The sequence below is a fragment of the Barbus barbus genome (assembly GCF_936440315.1).
Source record: "Barbus barbus genome assembly, chromosome: 42".
Taxonomy (NCBI): domain Eukaryota; kingdom Metazoa; phylum Chordata; class Actinopteri; order Cypriniformes; family Cyprinidae; genus Barbus; species Barbus barbus.
The window spans coordinates 1,075,531-1,098,378 of NC_136720.1; the positions used below are offsets into that span (position 1 = coordinate 1,075,531).

Below are 22,848 nucleotides of genomic sequence, written 5' to 3' on the forward strand. Positions count from 1 at the left end.
ATGAGTGATTTTTTTTTTTCTTCCTCTCTCCAGATTTCTGAAATGCCCCAATGTCATAACTTCCTCCATATCCATATTGACATTCTTTGCTCCATAACCTCCTATAAAGAAGCACACATCTGATATAAAGGTAAATTTAATAGTTTGCTTAATTTGACTTGATATGCTTCCCTTCAAGGATTAATTAACCTATGAACAGTACAATTTCAGATTTGTGCAACAACTCTGTAACTCCAGTCATAATCACAGCTCCACCAACTACTATGCAAATGTCAAATGCTGGCAAAACAGTAAGCTAATAGTATATTAATTTGTTGCAAACTGAAATGTACTCTCAGGAAAAAAAAATAAAATAAAAAATGTACTCCCTCATCTCTGAAAGATTGAATCTTATTCATAGAATGTTAACAGAGCTGTATAAATCGCCTAAGGATTTTTGATTGTGTTTTTATTGGGCTTAACTGCATGTAATCATTTAAACACTTGTCATTCTTCTGACAGATTCCTCCAGTTTTACACCGTGAACAGCAACCTCAGACAGCACGACGAGAAGCTGCATGCACTCTGAACGCTGGATTAAGGTACAGATGAAAGTGTGTGCGACATGTCCATTTGTACAATTTTTCAAAATTATTTAACAAAAATAACTTACAATGCTCAAGGTTGTCAAGTACAGTCTTAAGTTATATTTATGGGCTTTTATTCCTTCAATTGACAGGACATTAGAGAGCAGACAGGAAAGCATTTGGGTGGAGAGTGGGGGCAGGATCGACAAAGGACCTTAAGACAGGAACGGAACTTGGTTCGCCATGACTCAACTTTTTGGTTCCTTGGAACCAAAGCCATTAACCCTAATGACAAACTTGTGTTTGATTATGGGAACAAGAGGAAGAGGGCTTAGACCTCAACTGGGTATAAGGCTACGCAAAGGTGAATGAGTGGGCCAAAGTGGGTTTTCCTGGAGCCAACTTTGTTCTTGCTGAGATGCAAATTTCACACCACTTTCAAAGTAAGCATTTGAATTTAGCTTGGATTAATCCCAGCTGTACACAATATGAAAATGCAGAGCTCAGTCCAATTAAAGATGTGCATGCCATTTTATTTTTTGACTAGCAAATGCCTAGCTATATAATGCTTTGTCTTTACTGTAGTTTTCACGTCGTTGTAACTGTCCATGATGACAAGAAATTTGAGGACACACCAAAGCAGGCAAAGATTCAGAAAGAAAGGGCAAGTATATAAACAATATTAACTGATTGATTAATATAAACCTCTCACAAATGATGTAACCGAAGGCCCAGAAAAAAAAAAAGTGCTTGAAGTGCAGATTAATATAAATATATGTTAAGACTGTTATCACTTAAACTTGTCATTATTCTGACAGATTCTGACGTCGACAAGCTGCATGGGGACAGCATGCACTTCATCGAATACATGGGCTATTTGCAGAAAAGCTGCTCTAAGATGGTCAGCAAAGAGACTGTCCAAAAGAGGTACGTTTAATCATTTGACCCATTTAACCAGATTACAGTACAGATGTGTGAGCGCTGTAGTGTGATTTAATAAACTTTTTCAGAGGTTTGACATGTTGATGCAGACTTCTTATAGGTTATTGGCAAGGTTTTCCCAGTGAAAGACTTTGGAGCTGAACTGGAACTGTCCGAGTGCCTCTTGGTTTTATATTACCTTGAGGCTGTAGTCATCGTGAAACACCTCCAGTGACCAGATGTTGTTGAGCACATGATGGTCAGTGTTATTTCATTGTTAGAAAATCTCCTTGCCACTTTTTTACCCTTATGAAACAGTGTTGTATTGTTGTTTTGTGCAGATGAGGGAGTGGGAGTCAAGAAACCCAAAACCAATGCAACTGTGGTTGGTGTAAAAAAACGCAAGACTGGTGCACAACAGGTGGCCACGTTTGCCCTGTCTGCGAAGGAGGCGGCTGTAAATTTATCAAATTAATTTAGATTTTTTAGCTAACTTTACCAGCCTGAACAGGTTTAAAAGCAGAACTGAATTGTTATTCCTATTCTTTCTCTGCTGACAGTGGTTTGGCATGTACTGCAGTCTTTCCTCAGCTCTGAAAGACAGAAGAGGTCTTAAGGTGATGTTCAAGATCAGGACTGTGTTTTCTTTTCCAGTGCAGGGAAGGCCATCTACAATGCTTCCAAGGTCCTCAACCGGCTTCATAATTGGTAAGTTAACCATCATGACCCCTTCAAAATGTACTTCTATCAATAGCTCTATCGGGTCTTGTATTCAGTATATTGTTTACCCCAGATGGCGAGGAAGATATTTGAGACTGCCACCAAATGTCTGGGAGACGCTGAGAAGAGTTCTGTGTCAGAATATCTGAATCACTCCACCGCCACAGCAGAGAAACATTACCGCATGAGGCAGCCCCAAAATGTGGCAATGGCTCGTAGAATGTTGTGGCAGCTGGCTTGTGATTCACTGTAAGCATGGTATTATTACCATCCACGATTTATTTATTTATGTATTTATATATGACTGACTGAACTATGAAAGGTCAACTGGTTCCACTACTCACACTTAAGGCACTGGCATTAATGCCCCTGAAGAGCAGATGTCTGCACAGAGAGCATCTGACACTTCTCCACACACACTTAGAGACATTGGACGGGGAGGTTCCTGACATGCACGTATGGTCGTACAGTCCAGAGGCAGCTCTGTGAGCGCTGGGTTAAAGCACAGATGAAAGAGCGAGTGAAACATGTCCATTGTGTGTTTTTTTTTTTAAATTGTTAAAAGCTCAAATTTGTCAAGTACAGTCTTAAGTAACAAAATCATTATTTGCAGCACACTTAGGGCGGCGACTTCCATCAGAAAGACAGGTCACTGCCTGGATTGCAAAGTAGGGGTGGTGAATGAGTGGGCTGTACAAACCATTCACCTTCTTCCACAAACACCCTCACACTCTGTGTCATCTCCTCTTTGCTGCTATCTTGTTACTCCTAACTAGGTTAGGAGACCTCTCCAGCTCTCGTAAATAATTTAAGACCTAGTCTTAACACTTAGGAACCTTTATGAAATCACACTTATTCTCAAGTCTAGGATGAAAAATTAGATTCTTAGATGCATCGCGATGGACAATTCTGAATCGATTCACAAATGTCAAATCGATTCAGAGTGAAGACGTACGGAAGAGAGGTTGTTGAAACTGCATTAATTCTAATAAATGCTAATTCTGCCAATTTACTTAATGTGAAAGGTCACTCTGGGCTTAAAACATTGGATTATAACAATACAAGGCTTTTCATATTGAATAGAACAAGTTGTGCTTTAATAATTTTGTTAATATTTGGTTTGGATTGATATTGATTTAAAAATGTCTGGTTTTGGTGTTTAACTTTTCTTCTCATTGTGTATACCTACAGCAAGAGAGAGTAGAACAGGAGGAAACCCCAGAGCACAACACATTGAGGGAAGAAGATACCCCGACCACTGAGGAGAAAAACCAAAGCCCTTCGTACAAAAGAAGCTCATCATCATCATCATCATCATCTGCAGGGACAGACCTTTACTGATGCTAGAGTCCAACAGCAGCCCATGTCCACCCATGCCAGAGCTGAGGAGGAAGTATACTATAGTGCTCCATCACTCCCTCTCTATTTTTCAACGTGCTAAAAATTTCCGACTAAAATTTCGGACTCAGTGTGCAATGACCTTTAGACTTATTATTTATTTGCATATAAAAGCAGTTTTGTATCGTTACTAATTTTTCTGAATATGTTGAAGTACAGAAGCATTTTTGTGTGAGAGCTGCTGGAATTCAATATTTTTGTAAGAAAGCTGTTTGTGATTTTGGTACAGCAAAACGTTTTTGTTGTTTTTTTTTATTATTATATTGCTCATTATGCACACAACATGAGGATGTTGGTTGGAAGACTTATTTTGTCAGTGGTTCAGAATATGCTCAAGTCTGTATTAATTTGCTGCAAGTATGCTGCTACAGGGACGTTTCATTGTTTGTTGGTTCTTTCTAACCTGGTTGACTTGCCAAATCACTTCCATTTGTTTTATTAATAAAAGATCAGGGAAGTACATTCATTATGGGTCATTACAGATACTTTGCTTTAACAGCCAGACAGTGAGAAAAAAGAAAATCTGTATTAAAACAAAAGATGCATCGATAATCATTTTACCATCGCATTGCAGCCCTGTGAATCATAATTGAATCGAATCGTGAGGTACCTAGAGGTTTCCAGCAGCAGATACGGTACTACACACCTGTTTCCACTTAAGCCCTCACAGCACGAGTACAAGTATCCATGTGTTACCTGTGGGGATTAGCCCCATTGTGATCGTGGATTTACACAAGGGTGTTTTCTGGTGTGCGTATTGTAATCAGATTACTTTTTAAATATTCTTTTTATGTGGTGGTATTGTCCTTCTGGAATATATATATATATTTTTTTTTAAATAGTAAGGGAATCTACAAACGTTCTGGGAGGCTTTGTCTAAAGAGAAGCTATGATCAGGATTTGTTGCAAGAATGTGCAAAGACAGTGTTTAATATACTCATTGCTGTCACACTACAAGGACTCAGTTTGAACTGAGTTTTGGATGTAACTTTAAATGGGCCAGATGGTGTTTTAAATCATTAACACAATGTCCACAGGTTTGGATTACTTTTAAGCAAGATTCCTCAAAATATCTTTTTCCAGAGAACATAAATATGTAAAACTGGAAACAGTGAGGGCTATATTTTGGAGACTTGGAGAAACACATTAGGTAGGATGCAAGATTCTATGTCCTTGTGTGTTTCCGTGTGCTGATATGGCTATTTTTTAGGGTCAAAATGTCCTCACTGATACAGTAAAACTGGTTTAAAAAAAATGTTTTGTTTAACATCTTAATAGCACACAATCTACCTAATAAATACTTTTAGTTATATCTGTTTTTAAGCTTGACAATAGAGAACCCAGATGAGAAGTAAGGAGAACCACAACCAAAATCCACAATAAGTGAACAGGAAACAGCTTAAATATACTTGACAAACCAATTAACTAAATGAACATCAGGTGCAAACACTAATTAAATTGTGAGTAACCATAGTAACCACCCCCATCCTTGTTTGGGATAGGAATAATAGCTTGTTTGCAATGATGTGATTCTGGTGACGCGAGAAATTCAGATGGAGGGCAGGAAATGAAAAGCAGATTGCTTTAGACACTATTACAAGAGAAAGATATAAACAGAAAACCACAAAATATGTTGAACGTGATCCTTGTGTTATAAAGAGGAGCGATTTGAAACTGAATTGAAATACTTGCATGCCATTGAGGTGGTGGATATAGGCAAAGCAACTAACCCTGATTGCAAACAAGCTTTCGTTTCGGCAGTTATTCCCGCATTTATATGAGGGATGCAGGACATGCCACTTCTGGAACAGAGTATGTGGCCATTGCTCCTGTTAGCAGCACCTAAAAGAAAACTTTCATTCAAATTCTGCATTGATTATAGCCTAGAAAGCAATCAAATAGTGCTTCCATGTAATCATTAAAAAGCTGTCACACCTCAATTTATCGCAATCTCACAATATTCCATTATAATCAATGAAGCTCTCTAAACTGCAAATATCTTATTTACATCGTGTCTACGTGTGGCATTTAGCATTGAGTGAATTCTGACTGCCTCAAGCTGAATGTGTAAGAGTTGGCAGCACTGTATCTATTTCTATTTTTCTTTATTAATATATAATATCGATTTGCACACACAAGCATTATCCGACTCAGCTCCTCCTGACCGCAGATGCAGGTTTACAAGCCACATTTTCAATTTCTTGCCTTTTCCCCCTTATGAACAACAAATTTTCATATGTGAAATGCTCCTTGTGGTTTCTTGGTTTGACCAGTTTGAGCAATCATAAACAACAAAAAACACAGGCATTTTTAGTGATTCCTATTGTGGCTGTCAATTTTTTTTTTTCTCGAATTTCAAATATTCATCGAATTTAAAATAAAAATTCACATTCACAGAATTTTATGTGTGCGTCAGGCAGTCTAACCAGTGGCACCCGAGATGCGATGAAGATGTAGGTATCGTTGCATTTTAATGATTTTTTTAGCCTATCCAGTTGAGTTCTGCTCATTCAAAATATTGCGGAAAAAGAGAATTTAGTGCGGAGATGTTGTTTACGAAAAACTGAAACCAAGCCGTTCACACAGAATGCATATTTATGGCATTTTCTAGAGGGACATAAGCGTTGCACTCACGTCTCGCACAAGAGAGCCGCATGTTTAGAAAGCATGTCAAATTAATGTAAGTTCAAATAAAAAAAAAAACAAATCTCGAGACTTTTTGGCGGTTTTTCTGTATCCCACTGCATCTCATGTTTTTAAATGGAAAAAGTATTAAACTATACATTCATACATGATGGTTTCTGTTTCTAATTGTTTAAGCTATGCAATTAATTATATATGGTTTACAAACATCATTTTAAACATTATGCAATTCTTTCAAAGATTGCAAATGTGGCCTCAGGAGAGAAGCTACACTGTAAATGCAAACATGGTATTTCATTAAAAATAGTAAATTGACCTCAATCAGTTTTTATCAACCTGCTATTAACACTCGCTTTTAGTAAGTTACTTGTACTTTGAGGTTGAAAAATCTTACCAGCTCAGTCTACTTGAGTTGGATTCATTTAGAAAAAGTAAGTTTATGACCTGTGGGCATGCGCAGATCAATCAATAATCCCCAACCAATCAAGCTGCTTCGTAAGGCGGGTCTTGGCGTGGCGGGATTCGTAATTTTGCAAACGGCACATGTCACATCATGCCCCGACTGACCGACCAGATGAAGCTGGATCTCATTGAGCTGGACCTAAACATCGCAACGGCACTTGTGATTGTCGTCAGCATAACAGCGATTCTTGTGCTTGGCACACTCATTTGGTGAGTAAATATTTTACCATTGTGCAGACCGTTTTGTTTCTGTAAGTCAGCGCCAGTGTTTTGTGCTTGCTAGTAATGATGTGTGTAGTAATGTCGGCTAACGCTAGCTAACTATATTATGGACATATAGTGGCTATATTTTGATGAAACTTGGTCATTACTTTATTATTTTTTCAATCCATAACTTCCTCTGTGTTGAAAATAGGTAACTTTCAAGACTTTTGTCACGTTAAAATTGAGGAAAAACTTTAGTGTAACGGTCGCGGGCGTGCTCGTCACGCGCACGCGCCCACCCGCCATGCCAGTAACTTTTGTCGTCGAGTAAGTTAGCTGCTACTGACTAGCATGAAGACAGACTGATGCCGGCGGTTTGTGAGTTTCCTGAGCTTTATAACTGTTGTTTATAAGCTCAGGCAGAACATCAGAACAAGTCTGGATGTATAATTTTATTTTAAGATAGTCTGTAAAGTTAGGACTATACTAATTTAGCTAACTTTAGCTACCAACAATAACAGTCTGTGTTTATCAAAAACAGGATTACCACTGTGTGTCGACATATGATTGGGGATATCACCACAGTCACTTAATGTTTTTTTATTTAACACTTCGCACTTAACACTAGCAGCTAGTCGATATTCGTAGCTGTGCTGTTTCCATGGTTACCACGTGTAGTACCCAGATCAGACTTGGTACAGACAAGAGTGTTTACTGTTTACCTGTCTGAAAAGATCTTTACACTCAGTTTATCATTGTCTGTTATGATAGGGAACGTATGTTCTTTAATCTTTACATTATTCTTTAAGGTCATCTTGTACATAATATGTACATTTTAATTAGAGATCGACCGATATATCGATTTACCGATATTTTCCCGATATTTAAGCATTTTTCCATAATCGAATATCGGTTTTGTAATATCGGATTCCCAGATAAAGCCATCTTGTGGACGTTTTCAGAATTGCGCGCAGGATCGCAATTGCAGCGCATCTGAGGGGAGATGAGACAGCAACGGCGTGCAGGTACTTGATTTGCTGTAGTTAGTAAACTATTTAATATTACAGGCATTAATACACAAATTAGATGTATTACATAAATGCCTGATATATAGTTTATGCAACTTGGCTCTAAGAAATATGATAAATAAGATGTGGGGTGGTGATGGCGCAGTGGATAAGACACATGCCTTTGGTGTGAGAGACCCGGGTTCGAATCCACTGTGAGACACCAATGTGTCCCTGAGCAAGACACTTAACCCCTAGTTGCTCCAGAGGCGTGCGACCTCTGACATATATAGCAATTGTAAGTCGCTTTGGATAAAAGCGTCAGCTAAATGAATAAATGTAAATGTAAGATACTCTGTCAAGCCTTGTCCTAATAAAGATATAACTTTGCCTGAAATAATATGTTCATTTTGCTTACTGCTAATATTAGTGTTGCTGCTAAAGCCTTTTATAAATAAAATGTTTTTTATTGTTGTAATATGAAGATTAAATTTAACATGACAGGGCTCTAGACTGCGACCAAAATGGTAATTGTTTGCGAGTTAAAATTTGACGTGGTTGCATTTGTACGAGTGCCAGGTCTGCGCTGCTCCAAAGCGTCTGCTTCATACAGCGCGCGCTGCCAGCCGCAGCACATTATAGCAGGAGTCAGATTCCACTGATCACGTGAAGAGAGGTGCTTTCAGCGCGAGCGCTTAGTGGGTAGAGCCTGGTTTATACTCGCCGCGTCAGCACGAGCGCGAAGGTGCGCTTCGCGGATGGTTTTGTTTTCAAACTAAAGTAAAAGACCGCTTCTTAAATCAGAGAAGGTGAACATGCTGGTGTTCTTGTAGAAAAACATGCAAGTCCTGTCAGCTACAGCCAGTTTAGTTTTACTTTTCTTTTTGTTTTCGTTTTGAGAAGCCTGTTATCTTTGCTGTTTACCTCAGGTTATGCTATGGAGGCTTTCCTTAATTTAAAAAAAAATATATATGAATATTTATTTGCTTCCTCAGAGTTTGCTAAACATTCTGTAATATACTCGGTATATAGTACAGCATGTGGTGTGTCCTGTGCCATGCCTCGTCTTATTAGCTTTTGTTGATAAATATTATGTAAGAGTTTGTCATTGTCAACGTACTGTTTTATTGTTGTTGCGCTTTTTAATTAAGAATAACAATGAATCCATCTTTTGTTTTAGTCTTAAAAAGTTAAAGGTGTATAGATATAAGCAAAACAGACAATTATCTTTTCTTGTAAAATGTGACACCAAGATCGCAAATTTGAAAGTAAAAAGCGCACGAAAAAAGGAATTCCTGTTCACAAAATTTATATCACAAATAATACAGATGAAAAAGAACGAGTTGAATGTTGAACACTTTCATTACCATATAACTATAAACTATGATAAAAGTTCTTCAGCATGCATTGATTAATCAAATGTTGTAGCAAAAACAAAAAACAAATTGCAACCAAATTATGTGCTCGTGCGCAAAAGTGAGATCAGTGGGAATAATGAGTCTAGAGCCCTGCATGAAAGACTGCTAATTCTCAAAACATGTTTTGTTAAGATGACTGAAAGGAGGAAAAACCAAAGTGAAGTATGGACTTACTTCACGCAGTCATTTATTTACTTTATAACAGTAAATAAATATCGGTTCTGCATATCGGTTATCGGGCACATAGACATGCAAATAATTGGTATCGATATCGGTTATAAAAAATCAATATCGGTCGATCACTAATTTTAATACTGGGAACTGTCGGTGTGGGTTATAGGCCTATGTTACAGTTTTCACATGTACTTGTTTGTGAGCTTTGGTTGTGTTAAATTGTAGTATTTTTTTAACTGTCCCCTTCCAGGCTCAAGCAGATGGTGATCAATCCACACATTCCATAATCCCAGCAATAAAAGGTATTTTCAACTAATAACTATATTATTATTGCATGCTAAAGTAAAAGTTATGCTTGCATCAGAGCAATTGGAGTACAACAAAAGCAAATCAATTTAAGAAAATCTAAATAAATCTATCTTGTGTGTTGAAATTATTTAATCATTATAGTATATTTCATCATACAGAATATTTTGTGCATATTTTGAATTTTAAATATTTGATGTAATTAGTATTTCTGGACTGTCTCTATAGATGCCCTGGGTTTGACTTATAGTCCATCATACCCAGGACTACAGTTCCCGTGATGTCTAACCACATAAGTGAGTCATTTACCATTTACCTTTTGTACTGCTGTTCACTTGTCTTAATGAAGTTCAGTGATTAAAAGCTTGATATTTAGATTTTTGCAAGGATTTAGTTTTTCCTATAGCTCTGGTATTTCAAGTCTGGTACTGCGTGTTAGTGTTTTTGTCTTTTTATGTTGCTAGGCTTGATGCTAAAATTATCTTTTCTTTCTTTTCAGATTTTTCAAAAAGACAAACAGTTTCCTATGCAGTGGACGTGTAAGTACTGCACATTTTGTGCTGAAAAGAGGGGTTACTTACTTAAAAATTACTGCTTAAAACACACACACAGGCTCACACACACACACACACATTCAAACTTCTCTCTCACACACACACACACTCAAACTTACTGACACAGCAAACTTAAAGCCACATTCTCTGATACCATTACAACACTAAAAATGAATGTTTTAGAATAGCATAAATTGCAATGCTGAAGAATGTGTGTCTTTGTAGGATACAGCGAGAGACGAGGCCCTAGAATGCATCACTGTTGCTGACAGATGTCAGTGAAGATAGTCCTCACGAGGGTCAAAGCTCAGTGGACCTCCAGCCCATCTCCACTGCCATCATTCTGGAGGGAGGTATTGTCATGGATCATATTAAAAACTGATTTTTTTTCAGTTTGTCTGTTGTTTGGGCTTACATATGCATTGCATTTGGATTACCCAAAATGCATGGCAAATACACTCAACATCATTCAGACTGTGATGCTTGGACTGGGAAAGAAAAACCTCCCACCAAAACTGTTAACTCTGAAGAACAGTCTTCTGGGTTAGAACGGTAAAGAGCCGTCGGCTGTTAGATAGCACTTTGTAAGCTTTGCAGCCATTAATGTTCTCCTGTTATCAAGAAAGTGCGATGCTTTCATGCAACTGTTCTCGCTTATTTACGTTCTCAATGAAAAAAAAAACAGAAAATTCCATTAAAGTCTGTACCATGTTATGCATGTATGCTAATGGTGGAAATAGTGCCACGTTGTTGTTGCAAGTTGTTATTAGATGATAATGTCAGAAAAGAACCTAGCAAGGTTGTCCTGTTTACATTTGTGTTTTGGGAACACTTTTAATAGTTGTAATGTAGTACAAACACAAACCCCAAGGAGTGATGTTTAATCCTTGGACTGCTTACTTTGGGACACAAAAGCATTTGTTGTACTTTCAGTTTTGATCAGAAATGCACTGATTTTGCTTGCACTGAAGTCCTGTAGTTATCAGGTGTTTACCCGTTTAATATTGGGAGACTGTTATAGAATTAGCATAGAATTAGCTCACAGAAATGTTTTTATTTTTTATTTTTTTTATATTTTTCCATGTATATCTAATAAAGGGGTACTAAATTGTATTTAATTTTATTCGTCAGGATACAATTCGTTTAACATTTACACAACACAATAGAAAAAAGTGACTCTCTCTCTCTCTCCTCTCCACCTGTAGCTGGTGTGTGGTGAGCGCACTGGTGCTGTGGTGCTGTGGCTGCCGTCGCATCATCAGGTGGTGGTTGAGGAGAGACCCCCCACATGAGTGTAAAGCGCTTTGGGAGTACAGCTATACACAATAAACCTTGTAGTTGTATACAAGCTTTTTTTATTCGTCTTGTCAAAATACTACATTTGTTTGACATTTTTCTGTTAACACAATAGGGAAAGTGTTGCAGAGAAAAATAAATAAATCAGTGACAGCAGAATAAGGATGGAGCAAAGAGTGGATGATGTGCTGTCCTTGAAGGATGATCAACTCTGTTTTGTTTATATTTTGCTTAGCTTATCATTTTAAATGACAGATATCCTATTTTTTCTCTGCGACACTATTCCTATTGTGTTAACGGAAAAATGCCAAATGAATTTAGTAATTTGATAAGACGAATAAAAAAAGCTAATAGGCTATTTTTGTACAACTTTTTTCTCTCTCTCTCTGCTATTGTGTTGTAAATGTTAAACGAATGACAAGACGAATAAAAATAAATACAATTTTTGTACAATATTTTTATTTTCTCTGTGACACTTTTTTCCTTACTGTGTTGCATAAAATGTTAAGCGAATTTTGTGTCTTAAGATTCATAAATTCAAGTCAAAGTTAACAAATTCAAGACTTGACAAGACGAATAAAATAAATACAATTTTGTGCAGACTAGGCGAGCGCGGGGCACAAAGTAACGCAGGGTTAGTGTGTTTTTAATATTTCCACACATGCTAGCATAATCAAATTTATCAAATTTATAATCAAGTATTTACTAGTCACCATATCAACATTATATAGAGAAAAAAAGTGCGCCTAAATTCAAGTCTTTTGAAGATATGCTGAACATTTATTTTACCAATTATATTAATAGATGAAAATTATATTTCAGGATTAAGTACATTTTTCATCTCAGTTTTTATTACTAATTTAAAATGAGACAAATCTGCTACTATTTTAATCTCCAATCTGTTATTTATCAGTTTAGATAACTAGCAGAAGACACTAACTGGTTTTAAATGAAAGTTGCTCAGATGGGGTGAGATGTAACGCTGCGTTACTATCTGCCCTGCCGTGCTATTCTATGACATTAGCGATGGTATTCACACTGTTTACTTTAATACATTTGAATGAGAAACAACGAGAAACAGGTGAATAAAGACTGACAATCATTGTTTAATGTTCAGAAATTATTATTTCAAAACATGGAAAGCATTTTGGCTCGTTTATGGGCCGTCCCAGGCATGGCTGCAATATGTTCATTGTCAAACTTAAAAATCGGATTATTTTAAATTAATTAAAAACACCATTATTTTACTTAAAATGAATAATAATTTTATTTAGTTGACAAAATATTTTAGTTCGTCTTGTATTTTTTTTCGTACGATCAGATCACATTTTAGGCTGTCATATGGTCATGTTACAACGTGCCCCTCAGCTGTTACAATGTACCCCACCTACGGGGCATGCTGTCACATTTCACTTCCAGTTTTTGAGGGTAAATAAAGAAAAACGTATACACTGTAAATATGAAACAAAGCAACATATTTGTACTAGACAAGTGGGAAATTATTGTGGATAAAAAATTATAGTCTGAAAGTTTGAGAAAGTCAAAAAGTGTTACTTTGTGCCCCGTTCCCCCCTACACTTTTATTTGTTAGCCTATCTCTCTTTCAGTAGCAGAAATTTAAATGTGAGATTCTGGAAACGAGATCTAAATTTAACGAGAACGGTCGGGTCAGGAAGAAAATATTTCTAAGCGGACAGAACAAAGAGGAATATATAGCAGTAGCGGGTGGGTGTGGAATATAACCTCGCGGGAGTGGGACTGAAAAACTGTCCTGCGCAGACCTCTATTTCACATTTCCACTTTACTGAACAAGTTTTTGAATCGTCCCTTTGCGCCACCTGGTGATGATTTCGTGAACGACTTTCACATCTGAGTGATTTGTATTTGATGGTAATAGGCATTCTGGTTGACTACCTACTGTATGGGGTCCCAGGGGTCTCATTTATAAAACTCTCCTTAGATTTCATCGTAAAAGTGTAAGTACACACAAAAGCTGGATTTTGCGTACATAGCCTAGTTTTACTATGTATAACCTCATCAAAAGCATAATAAATAATACATAAAATAAATAAAAGTATTTATTATGTCTATGGTCAAAGGTACAAGACATTAAGGAAATATGAGATACGGACAAAAAAAACGCCATTTATTGCATTCAAATTAAAACACATTAATAAAAATCATCCAGTCATCCATCCTCATTTTTTTAGAGTAAATACATCAAAATATCCATAAAACGGTTTAAAATAGTTCTCAGATAAATATTATAGAATAGATTTCCACTGGCCAAATAGTATTTCAGTTGTTTTAAACAATTCTCTGAATCCTCTGCGTAAGATCAGAACTGGCATATTTGTGTCTGTGTGTTCACCGTTGGCCAAGTGAGGATCTACAAGATATTATACATATTCACTTATATTATATCTGTGTATATCTAAGTGATATCAGGTCCTTGCTGAACGAATAATTGAAAGTATGGGATTTCCAGAATAATCGAACATCTAAATGAATAAACAATTGATATTTGTGATCAGTTTTAATTAGATATATTACTTAAATGTAATGATCACTTGAAATTGGAGTCAGAATGAACATGGAGCTAGACTAAAGTTGAAACTAAATCAAGTGAACTTTGCAGAAGCACGAGTAAAAGACCTACACGCATTACACCTTCACCCACCATCTGCGATCTGTCTTTGGGCCAGTCTGGGTGCATCCTTACACCAGTACTTCGTTAGATCAAGACTGTTTCTGGAAACAATGAAAATGAAACACTGATGGAAACTGCATGTTTTAAAGACATTTGAAATAAACTACTTTATTATGAAGGTGTCCTTGTTACACGTTACATGTACTTACTATTATAATAGTAATCCTAAACCAAACCCTAGTCCCAACACTGACCATATAGTAAGTACATGTAGCTAATTAATATTACTCAGTAACAAGGACACCTTAAAATAAAGTGTACCCTAAAGTTTTTTTTTTTAATCAATTATGTTCAACATTTTAAATAAAATACAAACGACACATTCCCAGTAAAGTCACTTTATTTTCTAAGTGATTTTCACATTGTAATTGGGAGGAAAGTGTTAGTGTAGCATTTTAATTGTTAATGTTGTTTCAACAATAATGCTGGTAAATTAGTTTGCATTAAAACTGTTTCCACAAAAAGAAAAAGAACATGGTTTCACATCTGCATCACATGTGATGAAAGAACGGTTTAATAACACTGGTCACGATTAAATCACCTTCCTCCAGAGAGAATGCACAGGTGATTTTTGAAATGACTCCTTTTTGTAAACTTCTTGCCCTAAGAACCCTGCAATTTCTTTCCAGAATGAGTTTGCAAATGACATTTGAGCTCTGTTTGGTTTTTGAAACGTTTTTCACAATGAAGACACGAGACAGGGTTCGCTCCGGTGTGAAGCCTCGTGTGAGTCTGTAGGTTTCCTTTAAGTGCAAAACTCTTCCCACACTGTTGGCAGGTGAAAGGCTTTTCTCCAGTGTGAACTCTCATGTGGATACCGAGGCTGGATTTGTGTTCGAAACCCCTTCCACAGTGACGGCACATGAAAGGCATCTGTGCGATATGAGAGTTTACATGACTCTGCAGGCGTCTCTCATCTGTGAAACTCTTTCCACACTGATGACATCTAAAACCCTTCTCTCTTGTGTGAGTCTTCACGTGCCTGTTAAGGGTTACTGTAAACCTGAAACTCTTTCCACAATAACTGCATACAAACGGCTTCTCTCCAGTGTGAATTCTCATGTGGGCATTAAGTGTGCCGTTTTGTGCAAAACTTGTCCCACACTGAGGGCAGGTGTAAGGTTTCTCTCCAGTGTGAATTGCCATATGAGTTTTAAGGCTTGATTTTCGAATGAACCTTTTTCCACACTGTTGGCAGGCAAAAGGTTTCTCTCCAGTGTGAATTTTCATGTGGGCTTTCATATTTGCTTTATAGATGAAGCTCTTTCCACACTGTTGGCAGGTGAATTGGATCTCTCTAGTGTGAATTTTCATGTGGACTGTGAGGTTTTCTTTTCGAGGGAAACGTTTTCCACACTGCTGGCAGGCAAAAGGCCTCTCTCCTGTGTGATTATGCATGTGGACTTTGAGACATCTATGTTGATCATAACTTTTTCCACACTGTTGGCAGATAAAATGTCTTCTCGTTCCAGACTTTTGAGCTCTTCTTCGAGTCTTTGAGCAACTAAAAGATTTTTCTCCAGTCATGAAATCATGTTTCTTAAATTCATTGTTATCTTCCATTTCATTCAGTTCTAGATTCTCCTCTTTCAGCACCATCAGGTCTAAGGTGAAAAGACAAATTTTGCCAGTTTAATAGCACAAAGCAACAGACATCAAAACTTTTAGATATGTAATGCATCGAAACCAACAACATGTATGCTATAGCCACATTCCATTCTTTAGGACATATCCAAATTACTTAGAAACTGGGAGCTATCAAACACGTTATCAAAAAAAAACTAAATTTATGTTACAAGAAAATGGTTAGGAATAAACTAACCCCAAATCTACCATTTATGTCTAACTTATCAGAAAAAAAGCTCATCAGATCCAGTGGGGTAACTTTGCTTTAAAAAGTGGTGGGGACACCGCACAAAACGTTTTGATATTTGTTTATTTAATAACCGAATTTACTTGGGGACTGAGTTCAGAGTTGGAAATGCACTTAATTTCCACACATGCATCACATTCACAAATATGTCTATAAACATCCAAATAAGAAAAACGTAACATTCACAATGTGGAACAACTTGCTAAAAGGACAACTTGCTAAAAGTAGGTGTGATCAATGCACGCGCTGAACGAAGAATCAACATTACGTCAAGAGTCAAGACAAGCCCACAAAATGTTTCCTCATCCAATCAAATAATTTAACCAATCCTGAACTACGCAAAACCTTGTGTAAAACATGAATGAGAGTTCATTTGTGTTTGAAATAGTTAAACTACCTTTATTAATTAAATAAATGAAATTGTTTTGATGAATCTTTTTTTTTATGACGTTTTTATAAAAGCTCTATTTTTTCCTCCCCCACCCCACATGTAAAGGCTAGTTAACGGTAAATGTTGCTACCTATAGCATAAATGTTAAAACATCAACAAAATGTCCAAAAGAAAGCGTGGAAGTGATATAAGAAGCTTTTTAGTGAAGCAGCCACGCACAGTAAAGGCCATTGCACACTGAGTCCGAATTTTTCGTCTGAAATTTTCGCACGTTGAAAAATAAATACGACCTCACGTTGTCAATCACGTTTGCACACTGCCTCCGAAATTGTCGTCCGTCAAAAAACATTCGGATCGGGTTCGATTTTTTTGCGTTTTTCGCATCCGTATAAAGCATTTTGAGATGCTTTGAGAAGGTGTTTTGACCATTCAGAGCCACCGTACAAGCGAAAGCCAAAATCCAAAATGGTGTCAGACAAATTAATACACTTCGTCTTGCAGCACAGAGCACTTTATGACAAACAAATTGCGGAATACAAAGATACAGAATATAAAGAACTGCTGTTGCCTATTTTTTTATGCCTGGCGCGCACCTTTCCGATGCCGCAGTTCGGGGGGTGTGTGTGTGTGTGTGTGTGTCCATACCTCAGACAGTCTCTGTTCAGGATCAATTGGTTCACAGAAATTGGTGGTCTTCTTTTTAATATGTGGATTCAGTATCGCTAGCAAAGTATCAAACTGAGGCACTGACATCCTGAAATAAACTTTGAATCTCTCGGGATAATCCCGCAGCTCTTTGATAAGGAGGTGGAACTCTCCTTCCTCTCTGCACAATCTAAGGATTGGATGGACCCAATATTTCCTTTTTCTTTTTTTAAAAAGAGAGAGGCCAACAAAATCATCCTCACTGCTTGAAGACATTTTGTATAGTTTTGCGAATTATTTCGCAACGGATTAATTAAAACGCATTGGACTCAGTGACAATACTTGACGTACTTGACAATACGTCACGACTTACTTACAGTGTGCAAGGTCTCTGTGCGTGACGAATTTTTAAGTTTGCGAATGCGAAAAAACGCATGCGAAAATTTCGGACTCAATGTGCAGAGACCTTAAGACTGAAATACAGTATTAACATTGTAGACTACAAATAAATTTTAAAAGAGGTACAGGATCTGTAGACTAATTAATTATAGGGAAAGGAAACTACATATCCCATGACGCATATCGCGTATCTCGCGATAGTTTCACAACGAGACTTAATATTCATCTTTGAGGATGTTGAAAAGCTTCTGACCGGTGGAAAAACTTGTTAAATGAATGAATTAGATTATGAAGAGTGCCGATTTGTAGATGGTGCTTTTCCTTTAATACATACCTTACGCAATCTATTTTTCAGTTACTTTTTAAAAGTGGTGGGGACAATATCGAGCCTGGTAAAAAGTGGTGGGGACATGTCCCACCCGTCCCACCCGTAAATTACGCCTATGATCAGATCTCATCAGACACAAGTATGGAGTGCCACAGGGCTCGGTATTAGGTCCTATGCTTTTTTTTTAAATCTTATTTTATTGCTTCAAGTAAATCATTTTTTATATATTTTAAGAAAGTAATATAGGTAGTCATTACAACTGTGAAAGCCACAGACCATCCAGACACAGTCTGAGCAATTACTATCTAACTCAGAAGATCCCGTTCAGAAGCAGACACTGGGATTAAGGTTAAGTGTTTTGGCTACTTCTGCATTATTTTCCCCAATTTTAATCCTAAAAGGGGCAACATATCTGGGGATTCAAACATTTGAGAAGCAGTGAAATTATAGGTCTTATTTCTTAGTTTCATTGTTGTGAATATTAAGATATGGTGACTTTTGTTCTACATTTCTACATTTTACTCCGATAAAAGTTGATTTATTTCACATATTTACACATGTTGGAGGGGACTTACACATTTAAAAAGCTGTTGTTTGGCCTTAGTTTATAAGGCATACACTGAAATTGTATGAATTAAATGCTTACATTTTTTGTAATCTGTCTCTAAATGTTTGTAAATCAGGGGATACGTCGCCCTTTTAGGGTTATAAATCAAGATATTAAAACATATAGCTTAGTTATTTTGTGGCTTGTGTTTTAGAAAATCTCATCTTTTTGTAATCTTGACATAACACATATTGTTGTAAAGGTCTTACAGTCAAGGTTCCATATTTGGTAACGATTCTGTGTTTCTGTTTTCAGTGAATTTATACCCCCAAAGGGGCGACGTATCCTGAAAATAAGAGTCGAGTTTTGAAAATAAAAAAATCATGAAATTGTAGGCTATTTGAGTTCCGATAAGATGGAAAATAGCACTAAATTACATTTTCTGATGTCTCTTTATGGTTTTGCCCTTTTTAGGGTTAATATATAATGTTGTAATAAATGCAAACGTGAAAGTAGTAAACTCTCAGGCATTAGTTTTTGTCTGGTCATGTGACGTCAACACGCTTGGTGTCAAATAAAATACTTTAATTCCAACACTCTTAAGACATTCTTCTAAAATATCATTAATTTCTGCAGAGCTGGACATGTTAAATTAAGGATCAAATGAATGAAAACACACCTGTTTGTGTCTCAGGATCTTCATGTTTGTCTCTGAATGCTTCTTCAATCGTCATGTCTTCTCTCTCCTCTTTAATAAACTCCATCTTTATAACAGTGTCTCGTGCTGCTTCACCAGTTTTCCTGTGTTTAGACCATTTGTGAAAGAAAAAAAATCCAAACTAAATGACATGATCAGCCAAAAAAGCTCTAGAAAATGAAGGGGGGGGGGGATTACAAAGTTCACAAGTCATTTATATTTGGTTCTTAATGATGTGTAGATTTGATTTCATAATAACAATATTAAAAGGTTTGGTATACGAGTGTAAATGTTATTGTTTCGATCAGTGTGCAGGGATTCGAGTGAATCATTTAGCGGAAATGACTCAATTGACTCGTTTGAAAAGCTCCGTTTCACCTCATCAGTGCATGACGGAATCATGTTTATTTAAACTGATGCACGATACAGGGAGAGAAATCAGCCTTCTCTGTGACTCAGATGAGAAGGTTTTATTTACACACAATTATGTGCATGTTAGATACAGTATTACGAAGTTATATCTCATAGCAATTAAGCCATTTTAAACAGTTTGAACAAATATAAAAGTGCTGCATTAATTTAAAAACTTTAAATGTTTAAATACACAAACCTTTCTTCAGCCGAATCTCAACAGATGCGCGAGCGCGGCGCAGCCTTGTTACGTCACGCCGCCAAAATAAAAGTCCTGCTCACAGGATAAAATCACAGTGTATACTTAATATACAATATTATACTTACCTACATTTATTATACAATATTTACCTACATTTCGCTGCTGGCTATACTCTGTATAATTGTGTATATGACAAATAAAAATCTTGAATCTTATATATATTAAAAAAAAGGTGACAGATGAGTTGAGTTCTTGAAAGACATGTCCAACAATGTGCTGAAAGTATTCAGAACTACTAATGAAAGAACGACAAAAGCCTCATTTTTTGTCAGTTCTTCAACGTTGAGGGTTATTTGTGTGACGATGTGTCTATGTAGTGATTCAAATTACTCACTGATGAGTGAACGTGAACACCATTCACACCAACTCCACAGAATTTGCATCATTATTTTACAGGACCTGTAGGAGTGCACGAGAGCTGTTTACTGAAGTCAAGAGGATAGTACAGGCGAGGAAAGATGGGATCTGATCTGATTAAGACTGACAGCATATCTTCTTCTGCGAGTATGAATCGCACACATCAATGTAACACTTTGTTTTTATATATATATCAATGATTTTTCTTTTTTGATTGTGAAATGTTCCAGAGTCCAGTGCAAACTGCAATATCTATGTGTGATTGTGTGTTTGTTATATGTAGTCAAATCTGCTAGTTCAATAAATGTCAGGTTAAGATTTTTTTAAGAAGTCACTTGTTCATAAACGATACACAAAGATTTGAAGGTATTTTTAAAGCAGAATAACTGGCTGTAGAATTGTTTTTCAGAGATAAATAGTATGAGAAGCATGATTCCTAAATACCTGCAATCAAGGACGTGTCAAAGCTCAAAGGAGAGGTTAGTTTGGGCATCTATTTCTGTTTTTCTATATGTATGTAGGGATGTAACGATGAACTGCGAGCCGGTTGAAAATCGATTCATATATGTGACAATTCATATCGGTTGAGATGCTAAACAAATCATGATTCAGTTAGGGGTTCAGTTATATGATTGTACTGTATGTCTGAGGAGAACTTACTGTCTTTAGATGGTATTGTCTTTTCATCTGGTCTCTGTATAATGCATATTAAAGCTCATGAGTGTTAATGCTTAAAGCGCCACCTGCTGGCAGAGACTCATTCAGCTCGTCTGCCGTTTCATGCAGATATTATTAATGTATAGTTTCACAAAACTGAAGTCAGACCATTCTGTTTTTAATTTTGAAATGATACAATCTAATTTAGATTAAAATCTGCTCGGGTTGCATGTATGCAGCATCTTTGTTTGGATCATGATTATAATGCAGTGGTTGCCTCTAATTTTAAATGGAAAGAGCACAGACAAAGCCTTATTTTGTTTATATGAAGAGATTTTGTTATTTAGCAGATGCTTTTATCCAAATCGACTTACAAATGAGGAGAATAGAAGCAATCAAAACCAACAAAAGAGCAATAAGATGCAAATATTAGTATATTATTATAGTGTTATACTTCAATTTCACAAAGAAACGTGCTGTATTTTTGCCAATTAATAATAAAAGGACACACTTAATTTATAATTTGTCGTAAATCTAATTTTGTAAAAAAATAAAAATTGTGAATCAAATCGAATCATGAGTTGAGTGAATCGTTAGATCCCTATATGTATGGCATATTTTAAAGGTTGTTTTCATTGCTGCTTAGTAATTACCATCCCTCCTTTACACAATATATGTTTCCTTCTTGAAATGAATGCATAAAGTAAAACAATGGCAACAAACACAACAATCCACTATAGGTCCGCAGTATTCATACATATTTAAAGGTATAGTTTAAATATGTTATTTCTTTGCTCTGCTGAACACAAAAGTAACCAAACAAATTTTGGACACCATTGACTTCCATAGTTGGAACAAAAATACTACAGAAGTGCCCGAAAACTGCTTGATTACTTTATCACATTAATGATTTATACTATTAAAAATACTTGCTTAAAGTCTGTATATTAATGAACTCCCAGTGCTTTACAGCATGTGTAGTTTACCAGTATGTGATCAATACTGTGATCAACAACAAAACAAGACATTTACAAGAAAACACAAGTGCCTTCATCTCTGAAAATTCTCTTGCATTTTATAACAAATTGGGATTTGCTCGATGCTGACTCACTTCCCGCCATTAATTCTGAAATGTGCAAAGGACTGTGGGTAATTGAAGGCCACGGAAGATACACCTGATCCATCCTACAGTACAGGCTGGACATCACTAGACCCTTGCTGGATCCTCTTCAGTTTGCCTATAGAGCAAACAGGTCTGTGGATGACGCTGTCAATATGGGACTGCATTACATCCTGCAACACCTCGACAAACCTGGGAATTATGCAAGGATCTTATTTGTGGACTTCAGCTCGGCCTTCAATACCATCATACCTGACCTTCTCTCAGACAAACTGAGACAGCTCTCTGTGCCCTCCTCCATCTGTCAGTGGATCACCAGCTTCCTGACAGACAGGCAGCAGCTAGTGAGGCTGGGCAAACTCACATCCAGGACTCTCACCATCAGCACTGGCGCCCCTCAGGGTTGCGTTCTCTCCCCACTGCTCTTCTCCCTCTACACGAATGACTGCACATCAAAGGATCCCTCTGTCAAGCTCCTGAAGTTTGCGGACGACACCACAGTCATAGGCCTCATCAAGGACGGTGACGAGTCTGCTTACAGACAGGAGGTTGAGCAGCTGGCTGTCTGGTGCAGCCTTAACAACCTGGAGCTGAACACGCTCAAAACTGTGGAGATGATAGTGGACTTCAGGAGAAACCCCCCTGCTCTCCCCCCACTCACCATCATGAACAGCACTGTGACCGCAGTGGAGTCATTCAGATTCCTGGGCACCACCATCTCCCAGGACCTGAAGTGGGACAATCACATTGACTCTATTGCGAAAAAGGCCCAGCAGAGGCTG

The 22,848-nt window shown here is 37.0% G+C and overlaps 2 protein-coding genes across 2 annotated transcripts in view; both read right to left on the bottom strand.

The window, feature by feature from the left end:
- Window positions 1-14,703: 14,703 nt before the first annotated feature.
- Window positions 14,704-19,926, bottom strand: LOC306861654 (uncharacterized protein). The gene is made up of 3 exons (XM_079404054.1): window positions 19,870-19,926; window positions 19,242-19,363; window positions 14,704-15,983 (listed from the first exon to the last, which is right to left on the bottom strand). Exons 2-3 carry the CDS (start codon window positions 19,324-19,326, stop codon window positions 14,983-14,985), a joined length of 1,086 nt encoding a protein of 361 aa, XP_079260180.1. The 5' UTR covers window positions 19,327-19,363; window positions 19,870-19,926; the 3' UTR covers window positions 14,704-14,982.
- LOC306861610 (polyunsaturated fatty acid 5-lipoxygenase-like) overlaps window positions 16,861-22,848 on the bottom strand; it is a 587,266-nt gene continuing 581,278 nt past the window's right edge. The window contains exons 15-16 of the transcript XR_013783488.1: window positions 17,662-17,754; window positions 16,861-17,616 (exon numbers count right to left, since the gene is read on the bottom strand). The gene's annotated coding sequence lies outside the window, so the exon portion shown is untranslated. The remainder of the gene's footprint in view (window positions 17,617-17,661; window positions 17,755-22,848) is intronic.